This window comes from Mercenaria mercenaria, chromosome 10 (assembly GCF_021730395.1).
Source record: "Mercenaria mercenaria strain notata chromosome 10, MADL_Memer_1, whole genome shotgun sequence".
NCBI classification, from domain to species: domain Eukaryota; kingdom Metazoa; phylum Mollusca; class Bivalvia; order Venerida; family Veneridae; genus Mercenaria; species Mercenaria mercenaria.
This window is the reverse complement of record NC_069370.1, coordinates 48,461,705-48,485,392: the sequence shown is the minus strand read 5'-3', so window position 1 is coordinate 48,485,392 and position 23,688 is coordinate 48,461,705. Positions and strand designations below refer to the sequence as shown.

General features: G+C 37.0%; 1 protein-coding gene across 1 annotated transcript in view; it reads right to left on the bottom strand.

Moving 5' to 3' along the window:
• Positions 1 to 23,688, bottom strand: part of LOC123561647 (uncharacterized) — a 62,971-nt gene that overhangs the window by 28,308 nt on the left and 10,975 nt on the right. Inside the window, exons 2-7 of the mRNA XM_053516903.1 lie at positions 17,384 to 17,569; positions 11,052 to 11,139; positions 10,446 to 10,592; positions 8,190 to 8,253; positions 3,595 to 3,717; positions 417 to 1,810 (exon numbers count right to left, since the gene is read on the bottom strand). Coding sequence (XP_053372878.1) covers positions 417 to 1,810; positions 3,595 to 3,717; positions 8,190 to 8,253; positions 10,446 to 10,592; positions 11,052 to 11,139; positions 17,384 to 17,569 — 2,002 coding nt within the window. The remainder of the gene's footprint in view (positions 1 to 416; positions 1,811 to 3,594; positions 3,718 to 8,189; positions 8,254 to 10,445; positions 10,593 to 11,051; positions 11,140 to 17,383; positions 17,570 to 23,688) is intronic.

The window sequence follows — 23,688 nt, the reverse complement described above, 5'->3', positions numbered from 1 at the left end:
CAGTTCTAACATGTGTGAAGTTTCAACCTAGTATATGCATTACGTTTAGAGATAGTAATTTCAATACAAAACATCAACCTACATTTCCATAGTCCAAAAAGGGGCTTAACTTTGACAACATATAATTGAGAGTTATCGGACATGCACCTTTACACCCTTTTAACCTCAATATCTTGTATAAAGTTTTAATGTAGTATCTGCATTGACTTTGGAGAGAGAGCAAATCATATGTAAAACTGCAACACCTAGGATCACCAGCTTACATACATACCTATATTCAAAAATTTGAACAAATCGAAGGCTGACATGGACATCCCCCAATGGTTGTGTGCAATTGTGCAATATCTACATTCTGCTAATAGACACATCATTTTTGCACATGTAAATGCATTTCCCAATATTATATCAGCTTTTACCTGAAACATCTGTCTCTGTATCAGCAGGACCACCTTTGGCAATCTGTATTAAACAATCATCAGATCTTCTTTCTTCACACTTCTCATTAACATAAATGTTTCTATCAGATCTTGCAGTGGTATCTTTAAGTTCTTTGATAGAAGCATTAACTTTTCTATCTAATGTTTCAAGCTTTTCAACAGTAGCATTTAAATTTCTATCAAATATTTCAGCCTTGTCCTCAGACTCTTTGGCAGAAGAATGATCAATTCTATCATACCTTTCAGTAGTCTGTGACAAATGTGTTCCACCTCTTACTCCATTAGATTCTAATTCATCACTGTTTGCAATTTCATGTCTCCCATCATTTAACACTTTGCTTCTCCTCACTGCATTATTATTTCGCTCAACACTATTGTTTGTTGGAATTTTACGTCCAGAATTACGAGAAAACACTTTCCTCTTCAAAATATCTAAGTATGTTTCTTGTGGTTTTTGCCTTTGAGACGTGACAGATCCCCAAAATTCTTCACTTTTTGATGACCTAGAGCCCTCAGATTTTTCACTATAAAATGACTCCGAAAAAAATAGCTTTGTCAAGCTCATTTGACTAAATTTTGGCAAATCTATTGAAATATAATCTGTCTCTTCTTCTTCTGTTTCAAATTCTTTCAAGCTATCCTCATTCTCATGTTTTTCTTGATACTTTTCAGACTTTTCTTTCTCCAAATTTGTTTTCTCTTCTAAGGCTTCCTGAGCCTTTCTTTTCTTCATGTCCTCTTGTTTCTTCATATACTTTCTATGTTCTACTTGCAGGAAGTGTACCAGCTGCTTTAGATAAAATGCTACCTCATGTTTTATTTCTTTTGTATGTTTTACATTTTTTCTTACTGTCTCATCTTTAACTACATTCTGTTTCATTTTAATTTGTTTAAGAAACAATGGACAAGCAAAAAATGTAGTATGTTCAACATCACTTGAATAGAGTTTATTTTTCCCAGAAAAATCTTTGACCTCACTGCCACAAGTGGCAAAGTATGCTTTTCCAGGCCTTTTTTCCCTAGACTTCACACTTCGTATGAGAATCTCTAGCCCAAGATCCAATATACAACAGCAAACTGTGGTAAAAGCCGTTCCAATAAATAAGGACATGAAATTTATATCAAAAGGACCAGAATCATCAACCTCATCTTCATTATCAGCTGTTTTCGGAGTAGCTTTTGTAGGAAGTGTATGATCACCCCGCGGAAGAAATATGTAGCACATCTGTGACAGTACAAGTAAAGTGAAGAGAGACATGAAAACACTCATGACATGAACAACCTCCGCGAAGGCTCCAAGACGTATGGCGTTACCATACATTGCCAGCCACTGATGGTAAAGTAGCTGTATCTTTTTTAACTTTCTACTGTAGCTGCAAAGAGACAAAACTAACATTAAAAGCAACAAGAGAACTTCCTACAATAAAGGACAAGTTTCATACCAGTATCTTCAACTTTGAAAGAGAAAAGTATGTCTGTGTGTGTGTGTGTGTGTGTGTGTGCACCCACTAATAATCAACAAACATAAGGTTTAATTACTTCTTATAGTTGTGTTCTACCTGGAAGAAAAACATCTCAGTTAAAACCTCTGACTCAAATTTTAAGCTGTCACATGTCTAAACTTTTGTAACACTTACAGAAAAACTTTAAAGATATGGGTAGATTTCCTGGAAGACAAAACCCTTTGCGCACTCAACAAAAGATGAAAAAATGTCTCCCGGTTAGTTTTCAATCTCCAACAAGAGTGCCAGGATGTCACAATATACGCCCTTGACAGCAAATTTCTTTACACTAGCACCTGTATCTGCAAATGGAATTTTAATTTTGTGGTTGCTTAGTAATTATTTTAATTCTTTTGTTTTTCTAAGTCCACAAAAAAAACTCCTTACCAGGTAGGGTACCTTAAAATACACCTAAATTTTGAAAGTAACATCTATGTTGTACCCACAAAAAACCTTACCAGGTAGAGATAGGTCAAAATACACCTCAAAATTGGATGTAACATGCATGTTGTACTACAAAAAAGTGGTCTCTATTTTTCCCAACGACTAGTAATGAAAAAGTTACAATATAAGCTATTTATAGTAACAACAAAGGGAAGTAATTCTAAAGAAGGGACCTGCACATGACACTCCATCTCATGATGGTGTAAAATTGTGCCAAGTTACATCAAAATCCCTCAAAGCATGAAGAAGACATGCTTCGGACAAAGTCATTCTTGAATTTGACCTTTGACCTCTAAGTGTGACGTTGATCTTAGACCTAATGACCTGGTTCTTGCGCATGACACTCCGTCTCATGATGGTGAACAATTGTGCCAAGTTTCATCAAAATCCCTCCATGCATGAAGAAGATATGCTCCGGACAAAGTCTGTGGACGCTGCCCGCCTGGCCGCCAGGGGCGTTCCCATAATACGTTCCGTTTTCAAACGGGCGTATAAAAAGTTTTATGAACACTATGCAAAGAAAACTAAACTTTAAATTTATAAGATTATTTTTCTAACCACAACAGACAATACTAGAATGTCTACCATGAAGGAGTTAAATGCAAACTACGTCCCAGCTTACACTACTGAGAAGAATAAAATTTGATCATATTACAGTGCTTGTCACTCAGGAGCGAGTTTAGTAATTAAGGTTTTGTCTGTAATGATAATCAGCAAACTATGTTATTTCGTCATTCTCTGTTGTTTTTTTTTTTACAGAAAATTATGCGAGTATTAAGCTATATTTATTTCTGAAGAAAAATCTAATTGCATAATGAGAATACCGGTACATAATCACAAGGAAATTGCCGAGTGTGATTATAGGTCCACTACCTTAAGAACCTGGTCTAGTTGCAAAAAAAAAATTGAGCCGCACCATGAGAAAACCAACATAGTGGCTCTGCGATCAGCATGGATCCAGACCAGCCTGCGCATCCTCGCAGTCTGGTCAGGATCCATGCTGTTCACTTTCAAAGCCTATTACAATTAGAGAAACCATTAGCGAACAGCATGGATCCTGACCAGACTGTGCGGATGCGCAGGCTGGTCTGGATCCATGCTGGTCGCAAAGCCACTATGTTGGTTTTCTCATGGTGCGGCTCAAATGTCTGCCTTTGTGTCTCTTCAAAGATGCCAATTGTTGTACAACACTTTGACAGATCTATATATACCTGTTTTGAACTAGCAAACTTTTTGTCGCACTGTCATCAAGAACTTCCAGAATTGTTGCTGTTACAGGGATATTTACTCTGTCTCTTGCAGCGGGACTATACAACTGAGCTTCTTCCAATTTCCTACAAAGAAAAAAAAAACAAAACAAAAATTTGCTTTTCAAATAGTGATAATTTGATAGAGTGGTTAATGGCCTGAACTCCCATACACAAACTCATGTTCAGACGACTACCCTTACAGAAGAAAAAGGCCTGCTGCGTACTCTTGCTGTGTACATACAGCGTATATGATGCGTACATGATGTGTACTAAAATCAACGGCTTTAAATAGTACGCAGGATATACACCGCACATACACCGATAGTACGTTTGTAGTACACTTTTGACATGCAAATGAGCTCTGCCGCGTACTACTTGCTGCGTACATGCTGTGGACTACATAGTACACAGGATGTACGCTGGAGGAATTTAGTATGCGGGAAATAGTACGCAGCATGTACGCGGCACATACACTTTTCACATGCAAATGAGCCTGCGGTGTACTACCCCTGCGGCGTACATGCTGTGTACTCCTGTTGCGTACATGCTGTGTACTCCTGCGGCGTACATGCTGTGTACTCCTGGCCCGAGTCCTGCGGCGTACATGCTGTGTACTCCTACTGTATACATGCTGTGTACTCTTGTGGCGAAACTGCTGTGATAATGTAAATTCCTTACCCCACCAACTTTTGTATGCAAATGCTGATCATTTGGACAGAAAAAAGATAAGTGACATGCATCAATAAGTATTTACCCTTACCAAAATAATGTAGATTGATGTTATCAAATAAATTAGTATGCTTTTCTTCATCCACTTTTCAATGAAATAAATCAATGTTTGTAGCATGTAATTTGGTAAACATTTGAAGAAAATGGCGTAACTGCATCAAGGGGAAACAACTTTAATGCAACTAAATATAAGTGTTATGATTTATTATAGACTATGTGTGCGTAGTATGTATTTATTTTGATTAAAATCCATCTGAGAACAATCTAGGACTGGAATTATATAAGCATTTATACACTTTTACGTCCGTAAAAAGTAGCGCACCAAAAAATTTTGGATTGATTTTTTCCAATGGGGCGAGCGCAATTAGCCAAAAACATTCTGAAAATATACGAGCGGCAAATCCGATGAACAACTTTTTAATCTGGTGAGGCCTTAATGAGTTAACATAATGAGCATTAAAGCCTTTATAAAACATGATAGAATGGTGTTTTGCTTAAGAGTATTCAAATAACAGTGAGAGCTATTAATTCTTCTCATTCGGGCGCTGTTGAGGCATTATCTTGGTAATTATTTCATGTATTACAAAATGTAATGCAACGAAGTTCAAATAAGGCTTTTCAATTATCCAAGTTAGAAAGCTCCAGGATTAATTCAAAATGAAAAAGAATATATTTTTACACTGCATGCAAGGTGCAGCTCAGAAATCACTAAGATGTAAGCTTCACAAATGAACATTGCAAATAGTAAATGGCAAATTTTCATTGTTTAGAATACCGGTAATCTGAACTATTCTATGCTATTAAGATAAAAGTTACTCGGAAATCAAGTTCTTGCTTCCAAAAAAAAAAAAAATGTACAAATCCTTCCTGCATGAAGTGTACTTCAGACTTTTACCTAAAAAAATTTGAAGTATAAACACCAAAAGAAAATGAACAAGTCCCTCCCGCGTAAATGAAGTTTACTTCAGACTTTAACTTATAAAAAAAAAACTGAGTATAAATGCCAAAAGAAATTGTACAAGTCTTTCCCGCGTATATGAAGTGTACTGCACAAATTTCAAAGTATCTGCGGTGTACATGCAGTGTACTATTTTCTTGTACAAGTCCCTCCTGCGTACATGCAGTGTACTCCTTAAATTTTCAGAGTCTGTGCTGCGTACTTGAAGTGTACTAGTGACCTCCTGCGTACATGCTGTGTACTCGTCGAAATAGTACGCGGCATGTACGCGGCATGCGGTGTATGTAAAATGTACTCCTCTGGCGTACTACTGTGTTCGCGGCATATACACAGCAAATACGCAGCATGTACGCCACAGAGGCTTGCTTCTGTAAGGGTACTGATAAAACTTTCGCTTTAATTCATGGGCAGAATATTCAACACCTAACAATTACATGGTAGGGGAAATCCGGTGGAATATGGATAATTTCAGTCTACGCAAACTGCTTACGTCACTGCAAGTTTGGGAAGCCCCAAACCTCATTTGATGAAGTATGGTTCAATCGGAACAACACTAAGGAAATCCTTAAAATGCACACTGGCTATAGTTATGGTCCAAAATATTGCGTATAAAGAAAAATTAACAATGAACAATTCCGGGGTAATATACGGACACGAAAGGAATGGTTAATACGGACATCGGGGTGGAAAAACTCGGACGTATAATTTTATAGTGGGTGAAACTCGGACATATAAACATTGTTAAAAAATAAATATTTACAAACTGTTTGTATCTCAATGAATTTAACAACTATGGGACAGTGTTGTTAAACATTATCCCTTTATATTTTCCCATTTCATATAGCTTCTAAACATTTTACTTCTAAAGTAATAAATGCTTTTATTGTCATTTATTTGCTTAGAATACTTACAGCAGTACTCCTCATCTGACTAGGAATATTTGGAAAACTCACATGTGTTTGCAATTATCGTTCTAATGAATCATTTTGAATACAGATTCCTTACATATGTAGGGATCCCTACCTGTAGAATTTGGTGGCCCTCACCAATACAAGGGATCCCTTCAGTTTAAAAGGATGAAAATGTACTCAATCAAAACTAATAAATCTTAAATCATATTCATTCTGTTTTCTAGTTTCAAATTAAATTCAGCAACAGTCTAATTATGCTTGTATAAACTGATAAAGGTTTTGCTAAATTTAAATTGAAGCAAGAAAAGAAATTAATACCACTTAAGATTTAGCAATTATTGCGAGATAAAAACAACATTGGTTTCATATTTTTTTCGGTTGAATATTCTGTTAGAATTAAGATTTTTTTTAATGTAACTTGGTATGTAATGTGGCTGTTACATTGCTGTTGTTGACAATAGGTATCCCGGAGGAACACCAAGCTTTGAATAATGGGTTTCCCTTCATAGAATTTGGGATCCTCCGGATCAAGGGACATTGTTTATAAGTGTCGAGCCCTGATCTATCAATCAAAACTAACATAATGACTGGACAAAACAAGTATGATACCAGCCACTAGCCCGATAATTGCAATAATATTTACATAACCATTTTTTCAATCTGAAAAGCCTGGTTTAAAATATTGAATTCCACCCTACAATATGTCTCATTAATTCATTCTGCTTTTTATTTTGAAAAAAAAAACCCACCTTTAAACTGACTTTTTTTTTATTTGGCATAAAGATGTAGTAAACTGTTTAAAACTAGAGCTATCACTAAAGGTGATGAATGTACCCCCCGCATGCACTGACACAGTACATTGCAATTTGACGCACACAAAATTGCATAATTATGTGGACTGTATGTATATAGACTGTATGTATACAGTATAGTAACAAAAAACAAAGTCCCATAACTATGCAGAATATTTATCTAAAGGAACGTAACATGCACCATGCACAACTAGGGTTGGTACTGATCACTTGTGTGAAGTTTCATTAAATTGTGTTCAAGGGTTCGGAAGATTAGGCGCGCACAATATTGCATATGCAGACTGTATGTACATAGTATGTTAACAAGAAACAAAGTCCCATAACTCTGCAATTTTTGTTGTTGAAAGAACCTAACATGCCCCATGCACAACTACTGTTGTTACTGATCACTTGTGTGAAGTTTCATTAAACTGTGTCAAGGGGATGAGGACAGATGGTGCGCACAAGATTGTGTCTATGTATATAGTAAAGTAACAAAAAACAAAGTCCCGTAACTGTGCAATTTTTTTTTCTGAAAGAACCTAACATGCCCCATGCACAACTACTGTTGTTACTGATCACTTGTGTGAAGTTTCATTAAATTGTGTCAAGGGGATGAAGAGAGATGGTGCGCACAAGATTGTGTTTATGTATATAGCATAGTAACAAAAAACAAAGTCCCATAACTCTGCAATTTTTTTTCTGAAAGAACCTAACATGCCCCATGCACAACTACTGTTGTTACTGATCACTTGTGTGAAGTTTCATTAAATTGTGTCAAGGGGATGAGGAGAGATGGTGCGCACAAGATTGTGTCTACGGACAGACGGACACAATTCTGGGGTAATATACGGACATGAAAGGAATGGTTAATACAGACATCGGGGTGGAAAAACTCGGACGTATAATTTTATAGTGGGTATAGTTGTTAAACATTATCCCTTTATATTTTCCCATTTCATACAGCTTCTAAACATTTTACTTCTAAAGTAATAAATGCTTTTATTGTCATTTATTTGCTTAGAATACTTACAGCAGTACTCCTTATCTGACTAGGAATATTTGGAAAGAAGACAGACAGACAACCTGAAACCAGTATACCCCCCTTACAACTTTGTTGTGGGTGGTGGGGGGGGTGGGGTACAAAAACTGAAGGGAAAAACAAACCATTCCAAATGACCAGTCAGTCCTGCAACCAAAAGTCTCACAGATCTGACTTCACCAATTGATTCTGAAACAGAAAAAAAATACTGAAAAAAGAAAGCATAACATAAAGAGCTGTCCATCAGACAGCTTTTAAAATAAACAAATAGGGCCATAACTATTGCAATTTATCACAAATTTAAATTTTATTATGACAAATACAATAACCTATATGCAAAATATCAACCAAATTTTCAATCAAGGGCCATAATTTGAATAAGATTTACCCCAGAAATGTTTAAGTAGGATTGATGACTGGGAAGTATTGTGGTGATGTTCAATCCAACAAAAAAAACGAGTGGCAGACTGTCACAAAATCAGCCTGTCATCGAAATTGGCCTAATTCAAGGGCCATAATCAAAGAGTGCCCAAGGCGATTTGGCTGATTATCGAACTTGGCCGAGATATTATGCCCACAAACATTGTCACCAAGTTTGGTAAAGATTGGATGGAAACTGTTTGACTTAGAGAGCGGACATGCTTTCGGACGCTGACTGCCCGCCCGCCCACCACAGGTGTTCACATAATACGCCCCGTTCTTTCAGAGACGGGCATATAAAAATAATATTGGTGATGTTCAATCCAACAAAAAAAAGAGTGGCAGACTGTCACAAAATACGCCCGTCATCGAAATTGGCCTAATTCAAGGGCCATAATCAAAGAGTGCCCAAGGCGATTTGGCTGATTATCGAACTTGGTCGAGATATTTTGCCCATGGCCAAACATTGTCAGCAAGTTTGGTGAAGATCAGATGAAAAGTGTTGGACTTAGAGAGACAAGGCTAAATTCACAGATTTTGGGTAATTCAAGGGCCATAATCCAAGAGTGCCTGGGGCAATTTGGCTGGTTATCGAACTTGGCTGAGATATTATGCCGACATACATTATCTGCAAGTTTGTGGAAGATCAGATGAAAAGTGTTGGACTTAGAGAGCGGACAAGGCTAAATTTGCAATTTTTCAAGTAATTCAAAGGCCATAATCCAAGAGCACCTGGGGTGATTTTGCTGGTTATCGAACTTGGCCAAGATATTATGCCCACACACATTGTCACTAAGTTTGGTGAAGATCAGATGAAAACTGTTTGACTTAGAGGGCGGACAAGGCTAAAATTGAAGATTTTGAGTAATTCAAGGGCCACTCAAGAGTACCTGGAGCGATTTTGCTGGTTATCGAACTTGGTCGAGATATTATGCCCACAAACATTGTCACCACAGGTGTTCACATAATACGCCCCGCTCTTTCAGAGACTGGCATATAAAAATAATATTGTTGTCACTAAAATACAGCTTGATAGTTTCATGTCACACTTAAACCAAGATTTGTTCAAGTAGAAGAAGGGCCATTAAGTTTAACCAAAAGTTATTCAACTTGGTTATTTCAGTTAAGCGTGATGAGTGGGATGTATTTTAATTTTGTGAACTTTCAGTCCAACACATATAGTTGTTAATCGGATACAGTTTGACAGTCAATTGCATACAAAACTTTAACTGAAAAAAAAATCATAATTTGAATAAAACACTAAGATACATGTATATCTAATTAAGTCTTGGTTATTTCAACTCTTGTTCGGAGTTTAAGTCCTATACATCCAAATGATTACTGAAATATTAACTTGTTTTTAAAACTTTAACCATCGTGCGACAACTGTATAATGCCCAAGTAAGTAGAAGAATTCTCACTATTCTTTCTAGTAGTTGAGATAACAAGAGAAACAAGATGAACATACATCTCTAATGTCCTTATAAGTCATCATGAGGTTCATGAGATGGGGTTCTTTTAGGATTTTTCTGCATTTCATACTTGCAGCACCTAAAGGTGGCCAAGCAGAACTATTTAAGAGAGGCTTATACAAGTTTACTCATTGGAAAAGGTTATGTGAAGATATACCAAATGGTTCATACATATGAAGAAATGATTTCATGTTTTTTTCCATCTTGAATTTTGCCTTTTAATACTTTCAGCACTATATACTTCACTCTTTTGCGTTTTACCCTGATTTTCTCAATTTGTATGGATATGTTATATATACATGTCTATATTAACAGTCGTCCAGTAACAGGGTTAATATTGACAACTGCAGCTAAAGGTATTTTAATGTGAAAAGCAATTTCATTTACCTTTTGGAGTAGTTAAACTGACATACTTGCATTAATTATTCGCTTGTAGAAAAAATGTTTCATATAATAACATTTGCATTAAATACACCAAACAAAAATAACCTGGCACTTTGAACAAGAAGATATCAGTAAAACCTCTTCGTAACATGGCTTTGCCTCCAGTATTAGATCTTAGTTGGAAGTACTGTGACATCTTACTTTCTCCTTCCAACTGCATGAACACTTTCACAGACAGTGGACAGCCACAACCTAAACATACCATTTCAAACTGATTACTAGTTACAGAATATTTATACTGGTATGTACACATAAAATTAACAAAAATCATATTTTATTCAAATCTGCCAAAAAGATATAGCCAATTATGACTTTATCAACACTGTTAAGTTTTACTACAGACCAAAAGAAACAAAATATCTAAATAAACTGATATTTCATGAATGTGCACACAGTATAATTTAGGTGTAAAATGTAATTTGACAATGAGTATCAGCTTGCTTCCTTGTTGTTTTGTTTCCGATATTGCTTGGCAGCCAGAGCTTTGTACCATGTTATATTCTGAACAAAAGTTTAACTTTTATATATTTATGGAGAGCCAAACAGTAAGCTCAATATTCACAGCTGTTGACGTGACAGGTGGCCTTTAACATAGGTCTGACTGTACATTCTATATGTATTAATCCTAAATGGATACATTTCTATACTGACCTGGTAATGGTGAAGTTACAAGTTTCAGCATGTAGGTCACAAGATCCTCCCTAGTATTGTCTTCATGAAGCAACTCCGTCACTAGTGGCTATATGGCAAATATTAATAAGCAGTGATCAAATTTTTCACAATACAGTTTGCTTTCAACATATACAAATGGAATGGCAAACAGAAAGAACAAATAGCTGCATTTAACTTATAATCAAGTTCTTATGTAAAAAGAGGGTCATGATGACCCTGAATCGCTCACCTGAGTAATATGAGCCACATGTTTCAAATGGCAAACTGATGCTAAAATATTAAGAAAGTAGGTCAGTAGGTCATATTCATGGTCACTGAAAGTCAGTTTTAAAAAAACTGTACATGTCATCCAAATTTCAAGGCTGTATCTTAAACAAGAGGGTCATGATGACCCTAGGATCGCTCACCTGAGTAATATGAGCAGATCTGGACAAGAAGATTTTTAAAGTTTTTTCCTATATAAGTCTTTGTAAAACTTGGGACCCCCATGGTGGGGCCTCTTTTCACCCCAGGGGCATAATTTGAACAATCTTGTTAGAGATCCATCCACTAGACAATGCTACATACCAAATATCAAAAGCCTAGGCCTTAAACTTTCAGACAAGAACATTTTTCTTTCCTATATAAGTCTATGTTAAACTTGGGACCCCCAGGACAGGGCCTCTTTTCACCCCAGGGGCATAATTTGAACAATTTTGGTAGAGGAACACTTGGCAAGGCAACATACCAACTAGCAGAAGCCTATGCCTTGCAGTTTCAGGCAAGAATATTTTTAAAGTGTTTTCCTATTATATATTAAGTCTATGTAAAACTTGACACCCCACAGGGCAGGGCCTCTTTTCACCCCAGGGGCATAATTTGAACAATTTTGGTAAACCACAAGGCAATGCAACATACCAAATATCAAAAGCCTAGGCCTTGCAGTTTCAGACAAGAAGATTTTTAAAGTTTTTTCATATAGAAGTCTTAAGTAAAACTTGAGAGACACCCCGCCCCCCACCCCACGAGCAGGGCCTCTTTTCACCCCAGGCTTATAATTTGAATAATTTTGGTAGAGGACCACAAGGCAATGCTACATACCAAATATCAAAAGCCTAGGTCTCGTGGTTTTTGACAAGAAGATTTTTAAAGTTTTTTCCTATATAAGACTATGTAAAATTTGTGACCCCCTTGGCGGGGCCTCTTTTCACCCACAATTTGAACAATCTTCATAGAGGACCATTAGATGATGTCACATGCCAAATATCAAGGCTCTATGCCTCGCGATTTTGGACAAGAAATTTTTTTAAAGTTTTTCCACAAGAAAGGTTGCCATGGCAACCAGAGTTCTGCATGAAATTCAATTCTTTAAAAAATTTTGAAAGGGGGTCACCCAAGGATCATTCCTGTGAAGTTTGGTGTAATTCTGCCCAGTGGTTTTCAAGAAAAAAATTTTTTTAGAAAATGTTGACGGACAGACGACGGGCATTGAATGGTCACAAAAGCTGTATAAATTACCATCTTTTAATGGGGTTATTGATAAATCAATATTTCCGGTGGACTAATTTCCATGTATGGTTGCACCATTCAAGAACAACGGATCTGCCTTACAGGCATTATACAGCTGTTTGCAAGATGAATGTGTCACGGCAGTCAAAAGGAAATATAATAAATGCGGAAAACGAAATTAGCACCAAGAGCCTTAAGAATCACAGACGCCATTTTATATTCCAAAATTAACAAGAGCTGTTTGTAAAACATGTATGCCACCCATGATGGCTTGTCCCATTTTCAGTCCCGTACTCACTATGATATTGACCTTTGACCTTCTAACCACCAAAACCATAGGGGTCATAAACATTCTAAGCCCAATCATGCTATCAAATTTTAAGATACTGAGTCAAGTGGTTCTCAAGTTATTAAATGGAAACTGTTTTTCAAGATTCAGGCCCCTGTGACCTTGACCTTTAACCTACTGACCCCAAACATAATATATGTCATCTACTTCATAAGCCCTATCATACTACCAAGTCTAAAGGTTCTGGGTGAAGTGGTTCTCAAGTTACTGGGTGTAAACTGTTCTCTCTGTGGACAGGTGCAAAGCAATATACCCATTTCTTCAAAAAGGGGCATAAAAAGAAATATTTCTCTAAGCAACTAGAGCTATCACTAAGGTCATTAATACCCAGACGTCACTTTGATACTAGGGAAGTAAAATGTTGAGATCATGACATTTGACCTTCAAGTCTGACCTTGACCTTGAAACTTAGTGAACTGGGTTGTGCACTCTGCTGTCGTCTTGATGAGGTTAACAATTTATGCTATTTTTATGAATATCCTCCCAGCAATTTAGAAACTAGAAATGTGTCCATGGGACACAGATGCCCCCACTACATGACATTAAAATGACAATTTTTTCCCAGGTCAGGGGCCAGAACTCCTACAATACTGAATGAATCTGGATGCGAAACCCCAGGTACACAACTGCACATGCTGACCAACATTCCTGTAAACTTTCCTGATTCTAGGTCAAATACTTTTGGAGCTACGTGCGACAAAACATTAAAATGACCAATTTTTACAAAGTCAGGGGCCATTACTTCTACATGACTGAATGAATCCGGACGCAAAACCCCAGGTGCACAACTACACATGCTGACCCACATTCCTGTAAAGTTTTGTGACTCTAGGTCATATCCCTTACAGAAGCAAGCCTCTGTGGCGTACATGCTGCGTATTTGCTGTGTATATGCCGCGAACACAGTAGTACGCCAGAGGAGTACATTTTACATACACCGCATGCCGCGTACATGCCGCGTACTATTTCGACGAGTACACAGCATGTACGCAGGAGGTCACTAGTACACTTCAAGTACGCAGCACAGACTCTGAAAATTTAAGGAGTACACTGCATGTACGCAGGAGGGACTTGTACAAGAAAATAGTACACTGCATGTACACCGCAGATACTTTGAAATTTGTGCAGTACACTTCATATACGCGGGAAAGACTTGTACAATTTCTTTTGGCATTTATACTCAGTTTTTTTTTATAAGTTAAAGTCTGAAGTAAACTTCATTTACGCGGGAGGGACTTGTTCATTTTCTTTGGTGTTTATACTTCAAATTTTTTTAGGTAAAAGTCTGAAGTAACTTCATGCAGGAAGGATTTGTACATTTTTTTTTTTTTTTTTGGGAAACAAGAACTTGATTTCCGAGTAACTTTTATTCTTAATAGCATAGAATAGTTCAGATTACCGGTATCTAAACAATGAAAATTTGCCATTTACTATTTGCAATGTTCATTTTGTGAAGCTTACATCTTAGTGATTTCTGAGCTGCACCTTGCATGCAGTGTAAAAATATATTCTTTTCATTTGAATTAATCCTGGAGCTTTCTAACTTGGATAATTGAAAAGCCTTATTTGAACTTCGTTGCATTACATTTTGTAATACATGAAAATAATTACCAAGATAATGCCTCAACAGAGCCCGAATGAGAAGAATTAATAGCTCTCACTGTTATTTGAATACTCTTAAGCAAAACACCATTCTATCATGTTTATAAAGGCTTTAATGCTCATTATGTTAACTCATTAAGGCCTCACCAGATTAAAAAGTTGTTCATCGGATTGCCGCTCGTATATTTTTCAGAATGTTTTTGGCTAATTGCGCTCGCCCCATTGGAAAAAAATCAATCCAAAATTTTTTGGTGCGCTACTTTTTACGGACGTAAAAGTGTATAAATGCTTATATATTCCAGTCCTAGATTGTTCTCAGATGGATTTTAATCAAAATAAATACATACTACGCACACATAGTCTATAATAAATTCATAACACTTATATTTAGTTGCATTAAAGTTGTTTCCCCTTGATGCAGTTACGCCATTTTCTTCAAATGTTTACCAAATTACATGCTACAAACATTGATTTATTTCATTGAAAAGTGGATGAAGAAAAGCATACTAATTTATTTGATAACATCAATCTACATTATTTTGGTAAGGGTAAATACTTATTGATGCATGTCACTTATCTTTTTTCTGTCCAAATGATCAGCATTTGCATACAAAAGTTGGTGGGGTAAGGAATTTACATTATCACAGCAGTTTCGCCACAAGAGTACACGCATGTATACAGTAGGAGTACACAGCATGTACGCCGCAGGACTCGGGCCAGGAGTACACAGCATGTACGCCGCAGGAGTACACAGCATGTACGCAACAGGAGTACACAGCATGTACGCCGCAGGGGTAGTACACCGCAGGCTCATTTGCATGTGAAAAGTGTATGTGCCGCGTACATGCTGCGTACTATTTCCCGCATACTAAATTCCTCCAGCGTACATCCTGTGTACTATGTAGTCCACAGCATGTACGCAGCAAGTAGTACGCGGCAGAGCTCATTTGCATGTCAAAAGTGTACTACAAACGTACTATCGGTGTATGTGCGGTGTATATCCTGCGTACTATTTAAAGCCGTTGATTTTAGTACACATCATGTACGCATCATATACGCTGTATGTACACAGCAAGAGTACGCAGCAGGCCTTTTTCTTCTGTAAGGGATACTTTTGGAGCTAGGCATGACACAACATTAAAACGACCAATTTTTACAAAGTCAGGGGCCATAACTTCTACATGACTGAATGAATCCGGACGCGAAACCCCAGGTGCACAACAACACCTGCTGACCAACATTCCTGTAAAGTTTTGTGACTCTAGGTCATATACTTTTGGAGCTAGGCGTGACACAACATTAAAATGACCAATTTTTACAAAGTCAGGGGCCATAACTTCTACATGACTGAATGAATCCGGACGCGAAACCCCAGGTGCACAACCACACATGCTGACCAACATTCCTGTAAAGTTTCGTGACTCTACGTCAAATACTTTCAGAGCTATGCGCGACACAACATTTTCGGACGGACGGACGGACACAAGAGCAAATCTATATGCCCCCTCCCAAAGTGGGGGCATAAAAATGGAGCGGACACAAATTTGAGCTATTTGAGCTTTGACTTCCAAGTGTGACCTTGAACTTGAACCTAATGACCTGGGTTGTGCACACTGCATGCCGTCTGAATGAGGTTAACAATTGGTACTAATTTCAAGAGATTCATTTCCGTGGTTAAGAAGACATGGAGTGGACACAATTTTAATCCATTTGATCTTTGACCTCCAAGTGTGACCTTGACCTTGGATCTAATGACCGGGGATGTGCCCTCTGCATGTGGTCTTGATTAAAGTTTAGCAGTATACCACCAAATCACAGAAATGTTTGGTAAAGGAACAACATTTTTACCAACAATCTACCTGTCTAATACATGTTTTACCTTACTGTCCTGTACCATTGAATACTTAAAATATTCTCAAAATGCCCCCTTTAGAAAAGAATGCCATTTGTAAAGAAATAAAAGTAAACAATTGTTCAAATCAATGATTAACCTAGTTATGTGAAGTTTAAGCACTTGGACATTATTGCAATTGCATCAAAACAAAGACATGTAACAGTTCTTTAAAAATGGCAAGTGTTTAAAGGCACTGAACTGTCCAGAAGTACGGGCCCCTTCATGCAGTCCCTTTCCAGAATTCAATATATATGTGAGCAAGTTGATGCTGCTTTTGTAGACTTATATATATGTTTTATATGCTGTTTAATTTTCATGTATATATGTGTTTTACATGCTGTGTAATTTTCGTGTAAAACAACTCCAAGTTTCTTTCTATGATTTGGTGATGTTCAAAAAAAAATTCCGAAACCTGGACCCAACTCTTAAATAAATATTTGATGCTAGCTTTATGAAAATCTTCCAAGTAGTTAAAAAGATATGGAGTGGACATGAAAGTAAGCGACTTGACCTTTATGTCAGCTTGGCCTTGGACAGGGTGTCCTTGGTTGTGCTTTCTGTATGTCATCCTGATTAGGTAAACAAATTGACCTAAGATCTCAAAGCGTTGACTTTAACCTTGAACCTAGTCACCTGGGTTGTGCGCACTGCATGTTGTCTTCATCAGGTTAATAACTGATGCAAAACTTTCATAACATTTCCTAGAAGATATGAAGTGGACTTAAATACAGACGGACAGACAAACATGACTCCTATAGCCCCTAAAAACTTTGTATTTGGGAGTAATAATAACTGTCTAACACTGCCTTGTATGTACAGTATTCGGACTAATTCAAAATATCATTATGCAATCTAAAAGGAACCGGTCAGAAAATTGAATGACATATTTTGACATGTTAAGAATAATTAATTTTAATGAAAATATCCCTGTGTTTGGATGGGAGGGAGGCAAATTCAATGGACTGGACATATTATTACCTCTTTTCTTCTCAGTGATCTTGTGAGTGAAAAGCTTGCAATTAAAGCAATTCCTAATGCTCCTGTAAGATAGTAGACAAACATACTCTCAGCTTCTCCAGCCCACCATAGTTTCATCTCCCTTCCAGATGGCATCCTTAGATTCTTTTCCTTTTTTTTACAAGACAAAAATCTGGCTTTCAGGCACTGAAATGAAATATAAGAGTGCAGTAAGTCCCTAACCTCAGTACTATTGCTCTTTGTGACATGATGAAGGTTACCGAACCCAACTGAAGAATAATGTTGCGAAAAATATCTGGAGACAATGTCAATTAAGCTGTCCAATTCATATGAAAGCTGTGCTCCAGAATTATTTATTCCATGAAGGCCTGGATGTAATCAGCCCCATTTTTGAAAGCATGGAGAAGATATAGATTAAGTTGGGGGTAACTAATTTCTGTTGTTATTGTTGGGTTTAGAGTCACACCAACACAACTGAGGTCATATGGCTACATTTCCAGCTTTTGGTGGAGAAAGATGATCTCATATAGTCAGGCTGTGTGGCAGCAGTGATGGGATATTAAAGCATAAGAAACTGAAAGTGAATTTTTGTTGTTGTTCTTCTGGGTGAGATGTGAAGGTGAAATAATCTGGATTGTTAAACTTCACATTGTCTCATCACCACATGGCACCTACCTATATTCCAAGATTTAAGTCAATATCTTGTATGTTTTTTAAGCTGTGCTCCTGACATGCAAAATGACGTTCTTCCGCATCCCCACCTTGGTTAAAGTTTTTTTACACTTTCTCTTTTTTCTCCTTATCTCTGTAATTACTTGATGGATTTGTTTCAAACTTAAAAAAGTTATTCCTCATCATCACCCACATCATATGGCAAAAGGGCCATAACTCTCATACCAACATTTCATGAATTATCCCCCCTTTTTACTTAGAATTTCAGGTTAAAGTTTTGATGCACTTTCACTCTATCTTAATGATTTTGACAAAGTCTTATATGAAGATCAAATAGAAAATAAAATAAAATAATTTCAGTTTTCGATTCAAGATGGTAGTTTTATGTTGTTGTGGATAGTAATAAGAAAACCATTTTAGTTCATTTGTGGTGATTCGGAATAGGCGAGTATGACCCGGATTACGCACGTACAGTACCACCCAGCAAACACACGACGTCGCAAAGACGTCTTTTTATAGTTGTTTTGGGGTCGCGACGTCGGTGACCAGAATCCGATGTTGTTCCAACGACTTTACACCGACCAAAGCCCGACGTCGCTATCCCGACGTTGTTCCAACGGCTTTACAGCGACCAAAATCCGACGTCCCTAATTTTGACGTTGTTCCAATGGCTTCACAGCGACCAAAATCCGACGTCGCTAATTTTGACGTTGTTCCAACGGCTTTACAGCGACCAAAATCCGACATCGCTATTCTGACGTTGTAAAAACGTTGGAACAACGTTATTAGATCTACTGAAACTTTAAAAATATTTCAAGCTGCAAAAAAAAAAATTCATTGCGTGAATACTTTATTGCATTTTTGTCGTTTAGCGTTATTCGTCATGTCGTGAGGTTAGTAAGATTAACTTGAAAGAGTTCCGTCCCATGATTTCCGACATGTGTTTGAAATTGACCAATCAAATCAGGTCTAGCTCAAGTGCCTTTTGAACTCGTTCATGTTGTTGATCGGAGTTTTGAAAACTCAAGGAAGTATTTAAAAAGCGCCCTGTGCAGATTATATGTCAAATCATGGCTTCGCCACCTGTAGGTATGTTGTTAGTTTTTACAGCAGTTATTTTTTGTCATGACGTGTTTAAACTGTTGAAGTTATAGCTGTAACTTATATTGTCATATATTTTCGCGGTATTACCGGTAATTTGTATGTTGTGCTGCACGAGGATAAATTAATAATTATGCATTTTAGGCTAGAAATGGACTTACTTAAAATATCTTGTATGCGATGAAGATCAGACTGTCAACATTTGCAGTCTTTTTACTGTTTACAGTGCTAAAAATAGAACTTTCATAAATTATCAAGGTTTTCCCTTACAGAAGCAAGCCTCTGTGGCGTACATGCTGCGTATTTGCTGTGTATATGCCGCGAACACAGTAGTACGCCAGAGGAGTACATTTTACATACACCGCATGCCGCGTACATGCCGCGTACTATTTCGACGAGTACACAGCATGTACGCAGGAGGTCACTAGTACACTTCAAGTACGCAGCACAGACTCTGAAAATTTAAGGAGTACACTGCATGTACGCAGGAGGGACTTGTACAAGAAAATAGTACACTGCATGTACACCGCAGATACTTTGAAATTTGTGCAGTACACTTCATATACGCGGGAAAGACTTGTACAATTTCTTTTGGCATTTATACTCAGTTTTTTTTTTAAAAGTTAAAGTCTGAAGTAAACTTCATTTACGCGGGAGGGACTTGTTCATTTTCTTTTGGTGTTTATACTTCAAATTTTTTTAGGTAAAAGTCTGAAGTACACTTCATGCAGGAAGGATTTGTACATTTTTTTTTTTTTTTGGAAGCAAGAACTGATTTCCGAGTAACTTTTATCTAATAGCATAGAATAGTTCAGATTACCGGTATTCTAAACAATGAAAATTTGCCATTTACTATTTGCAATGTTCATTTGTGAAGCTTACATCTTAGTGATTTCTGAGCTGCACCTTGCATGCAGTGTAAAAATATATTCTTTTTCATTTTGAATTAATCCTGGAGCTTTCTAACTTGGATAATTGAAAAGCCTTATTTGAACTTCGTTGCATTACATTTTGTAATACATGAAATAATTACCAAGATAATGCCTCAACAGCGCCCGAATGAGAAGAATTAATAGCTCTCACTGTTATTTGAATACTCTTAAGCAAAACACCATTCTATCATGTTTTATAAAGGCTTTAATGCTCATTATGTTAACTCATTAAGGCCTCACCAGATTAAAAAGTTGTTCATCGGATTTGCCGCTCGTATATTTTCAGAATGTTTTTGGCTAATTGCGCTCGCCCATTGGAAAAAATCAATCCAAAATTTTTTGGTGCGCTACTTTTTACGGACGTAAAAAGTGTATAAATGCTTATTAATTCCAGTCCTAGATTGTTCTCAGATGGATTTTAATCAAAATAAATACATACTACGCACACATAGTCTATAATATAATCATAACACTTATATTTAGTTGCATTAAAGTTGTTTCCCTTGATGCAGTTACGCCATTTTCTTCAAATGTTTACCAAATTACATGCTACAAACATTGATTTATTTCATTGAAAAGTGGATGAAGAAAAGCATACTAATTTATTTGATAACATCAATCTACATTATTTTGGTAAGGGTAAATACTTATTGATGCATGTCACTTATCTTTTTTCTGTCCAAATGATCAGCATTTGCATACAAAAGTTGGTGGGGTAAGGAATTTACATTATCACAGCAGTTTCGCCACAAGAGTACACAGCATGTATACAGTAGGAGTACACAGCATGTACGCCGCAGGACTCGGGCCAGGAGTACACAGCATGTACGCCGCAGGAGTACACAGCATGTACGCAACAGGAGTACACAGCATGTACCCCGCAGGGGTAGTACACCGCAGGCTCATTTGCATGTGAAAAGTGTATGTGCCGCTTTACATGCTGCTTTACTATTTCCCGCATACTAAATTCCTCCAGCGTACATCCTGTGTACTATGTAGTCCACAGCATGTACGCAGCAAGTAGTACGCGGCAGAGCTCATTTGCATGTCAAAAGTGTACTACAAACGTACTATCGGTGTATGTGCGGTGTATATCCTGCGTACTATTTAAAGCCGTTGATTTTAGTACACATCATGTACGCATCATATACGCTGTATGTACACAGCAAGAGTACGCAGCAGGCCTTTTTCTTCTGTAAGGGTTGACAAAGGGTTTTTAGTTTATAAATTCACATGCTTAGTGTCTAACAGTTACATGCCATTTGTATGTTGATATCTGTCACAAAACAGCATTACTTGTTGGAATTGGCTAGGGGTGTAGTCAAACTAATTTTATGTGGGTCATGATATAGGACGAGATGGTGTTTGTAAACAAATCCGTTGTAGTTTCTATTTTTAGAACTGATAAGACAGTGATCGCTAGACGTCCATGTTTTTTTTGTAAACAGTGATGTTTTTCTAACTGCATCAATATTCTTAAAACACAGATTCTATCGAATTTTATTTTTATCAATTCTGATCAAAATTCTATCAAGCCACCAAAAGTCTGTATATGTGAGAAAAGTCCCTGCCCATCCCCCCTTCTGCATAACGTGCAATGCATTCACACCCCATCCACCATGCAACAAGAAAATTTAACAGAAGTACCAGTGTTAACGGGTTGTTCCATTATCTAAAGGCAACAGAAATATAGCCGGAACTATGCTTACTTGTCGCTGTCACCATATTGACTAACATAAAATCAACATTTTTAACATTTTGTTTGTAGTCAAAGCCATAGCGTGACGTCACATGTTTTAGAGATTTCCTGAAAGAAATCGTGCCAAATAAGTTTAGACATGTTGAGACAGTGACAGTCAAGTTATCACACTGTCCCGAAACATCCTGTTACGTTGTATTTGGACATCTTCATCTAATATAATTTATTATACTGCTTAACATTTGTTTGAGTCCTTGACGCCTGATGAGTCTCTTCAGAAGTAACATAATAGTCCAACTAATTTGATGCGATCCTACGAAATGTAGGGATAATTTTTCATATGGGCAGTATCCCCACTTGTGTCAAACACTCGAAAGACCAAAATAGTTGAAGCAATTTCCGATGAAATTTTCATCGCTGCCAACGCTTCACATGCTATAGGTTTAAATGCCGATTATTTTCAAACATTCGTCATAAATTCAAATAAATTTACATGTATTGAACGGGGATTCAATTTCTCAATGATTTATGCCAAAATTATCAAATAATATATCCAAAATTACTAATTTTCCGGTGATTTAAATGTTTGTATGTACTGTACACGATTAAAGTTTACCGTGTCTCTACATGCAAATATGCGAAAACGAAACCAATAACTTAACATGACTGTGTACTGTGATTTATATTCCATTATTTTGGTCCTTCAAAGTTTTGACGTTTAGATTGCCAGTCACAAATATAAAACAATCTGAACGGTGAATTATTTTGACTAGTAACATATATGCCTCGTGCAGAAAACCTAGGATCTGTTTTACAAAAACTTTGGTATGTCTGAGTTTAGTCATGCAGGCATAAGTTTTCATTAACCTTTACCCTGCTTAGTTTCTAAAATGAACTGATCCATCGTTCAGTTTGGACAGTACCATCTATTTTTCGAAGGGGTGTTCACTGAAAATTTACTGACTGAATAGCGAACAGTGCAGACCATGATCTGCCTGCACAGATGTGCAGGCTGATCTTGGTCTGCACTGGTCGCAAAGGCAGAATCACTTGTTGCTAGTAGGCTAAAGGTTAACCGTAAATTAGTTGTTTACATCTAAAATGCAAGACTAAATTCTCAAAATTTATTTTATGCATGGGTGTACTACTGTTGTGTGTGCTTAAAATGTAGATTATTACAAAGTAGCTCTAATTTGAAATTTTTTGCTGTTGACAGGTTTCCATGTTGTCTGCTGTTGGAAGAACATCTCTGAGGGAATGTGAATAGATCTTTATCTTCTGTTTTATACAACACTTACTCATGGGCAGTGGCACAATTTCTGCTGTACAAGGATATCATGGTGTTTGATAGTAAGTAATATTGGAATAGTTTCCATACAAATATTACCTGTTTTTTACTTCCTCTTGAATAAAATATGCGTTAACTCAACTGAAACTCATCTGAATCGCGTTTCACAGGCATTTTTGTGCATGTTTTAAATTTAGAAGAATACTTAAAGAGAATGAAAAATAATGATTATGCAAGAGTTGTATTTGTCTAGTGTCAAGTTTTTGTTGAGCCCACTTGCGGTGAGCTCGATATAGTCGCCACTTTTGATGTATGTGTTGTGTCTGTTGATTTTGTCGGACATAAACTTATGTATGAACCAATCTTGTTTATATTTGGCATGAATGTTTACCTAAGTGAATAGGTGTGTCATGCGTAAACCCCATATTTCCTGTCTCAAAGGTCAAGGTCACAGTTAAGAGGCCTACGGTCATACTGAAGTTTGTCCGGAGCAGTTCTTCTTCATGCATGGTGGGATTTTGATGTAACTTGGCATGAATGTTCACCATTATGAGATGGAGTGTCATGCGCAAGAACCAGGTCCCTAGGTACAAGGTCCACTTGACAGCTGGCG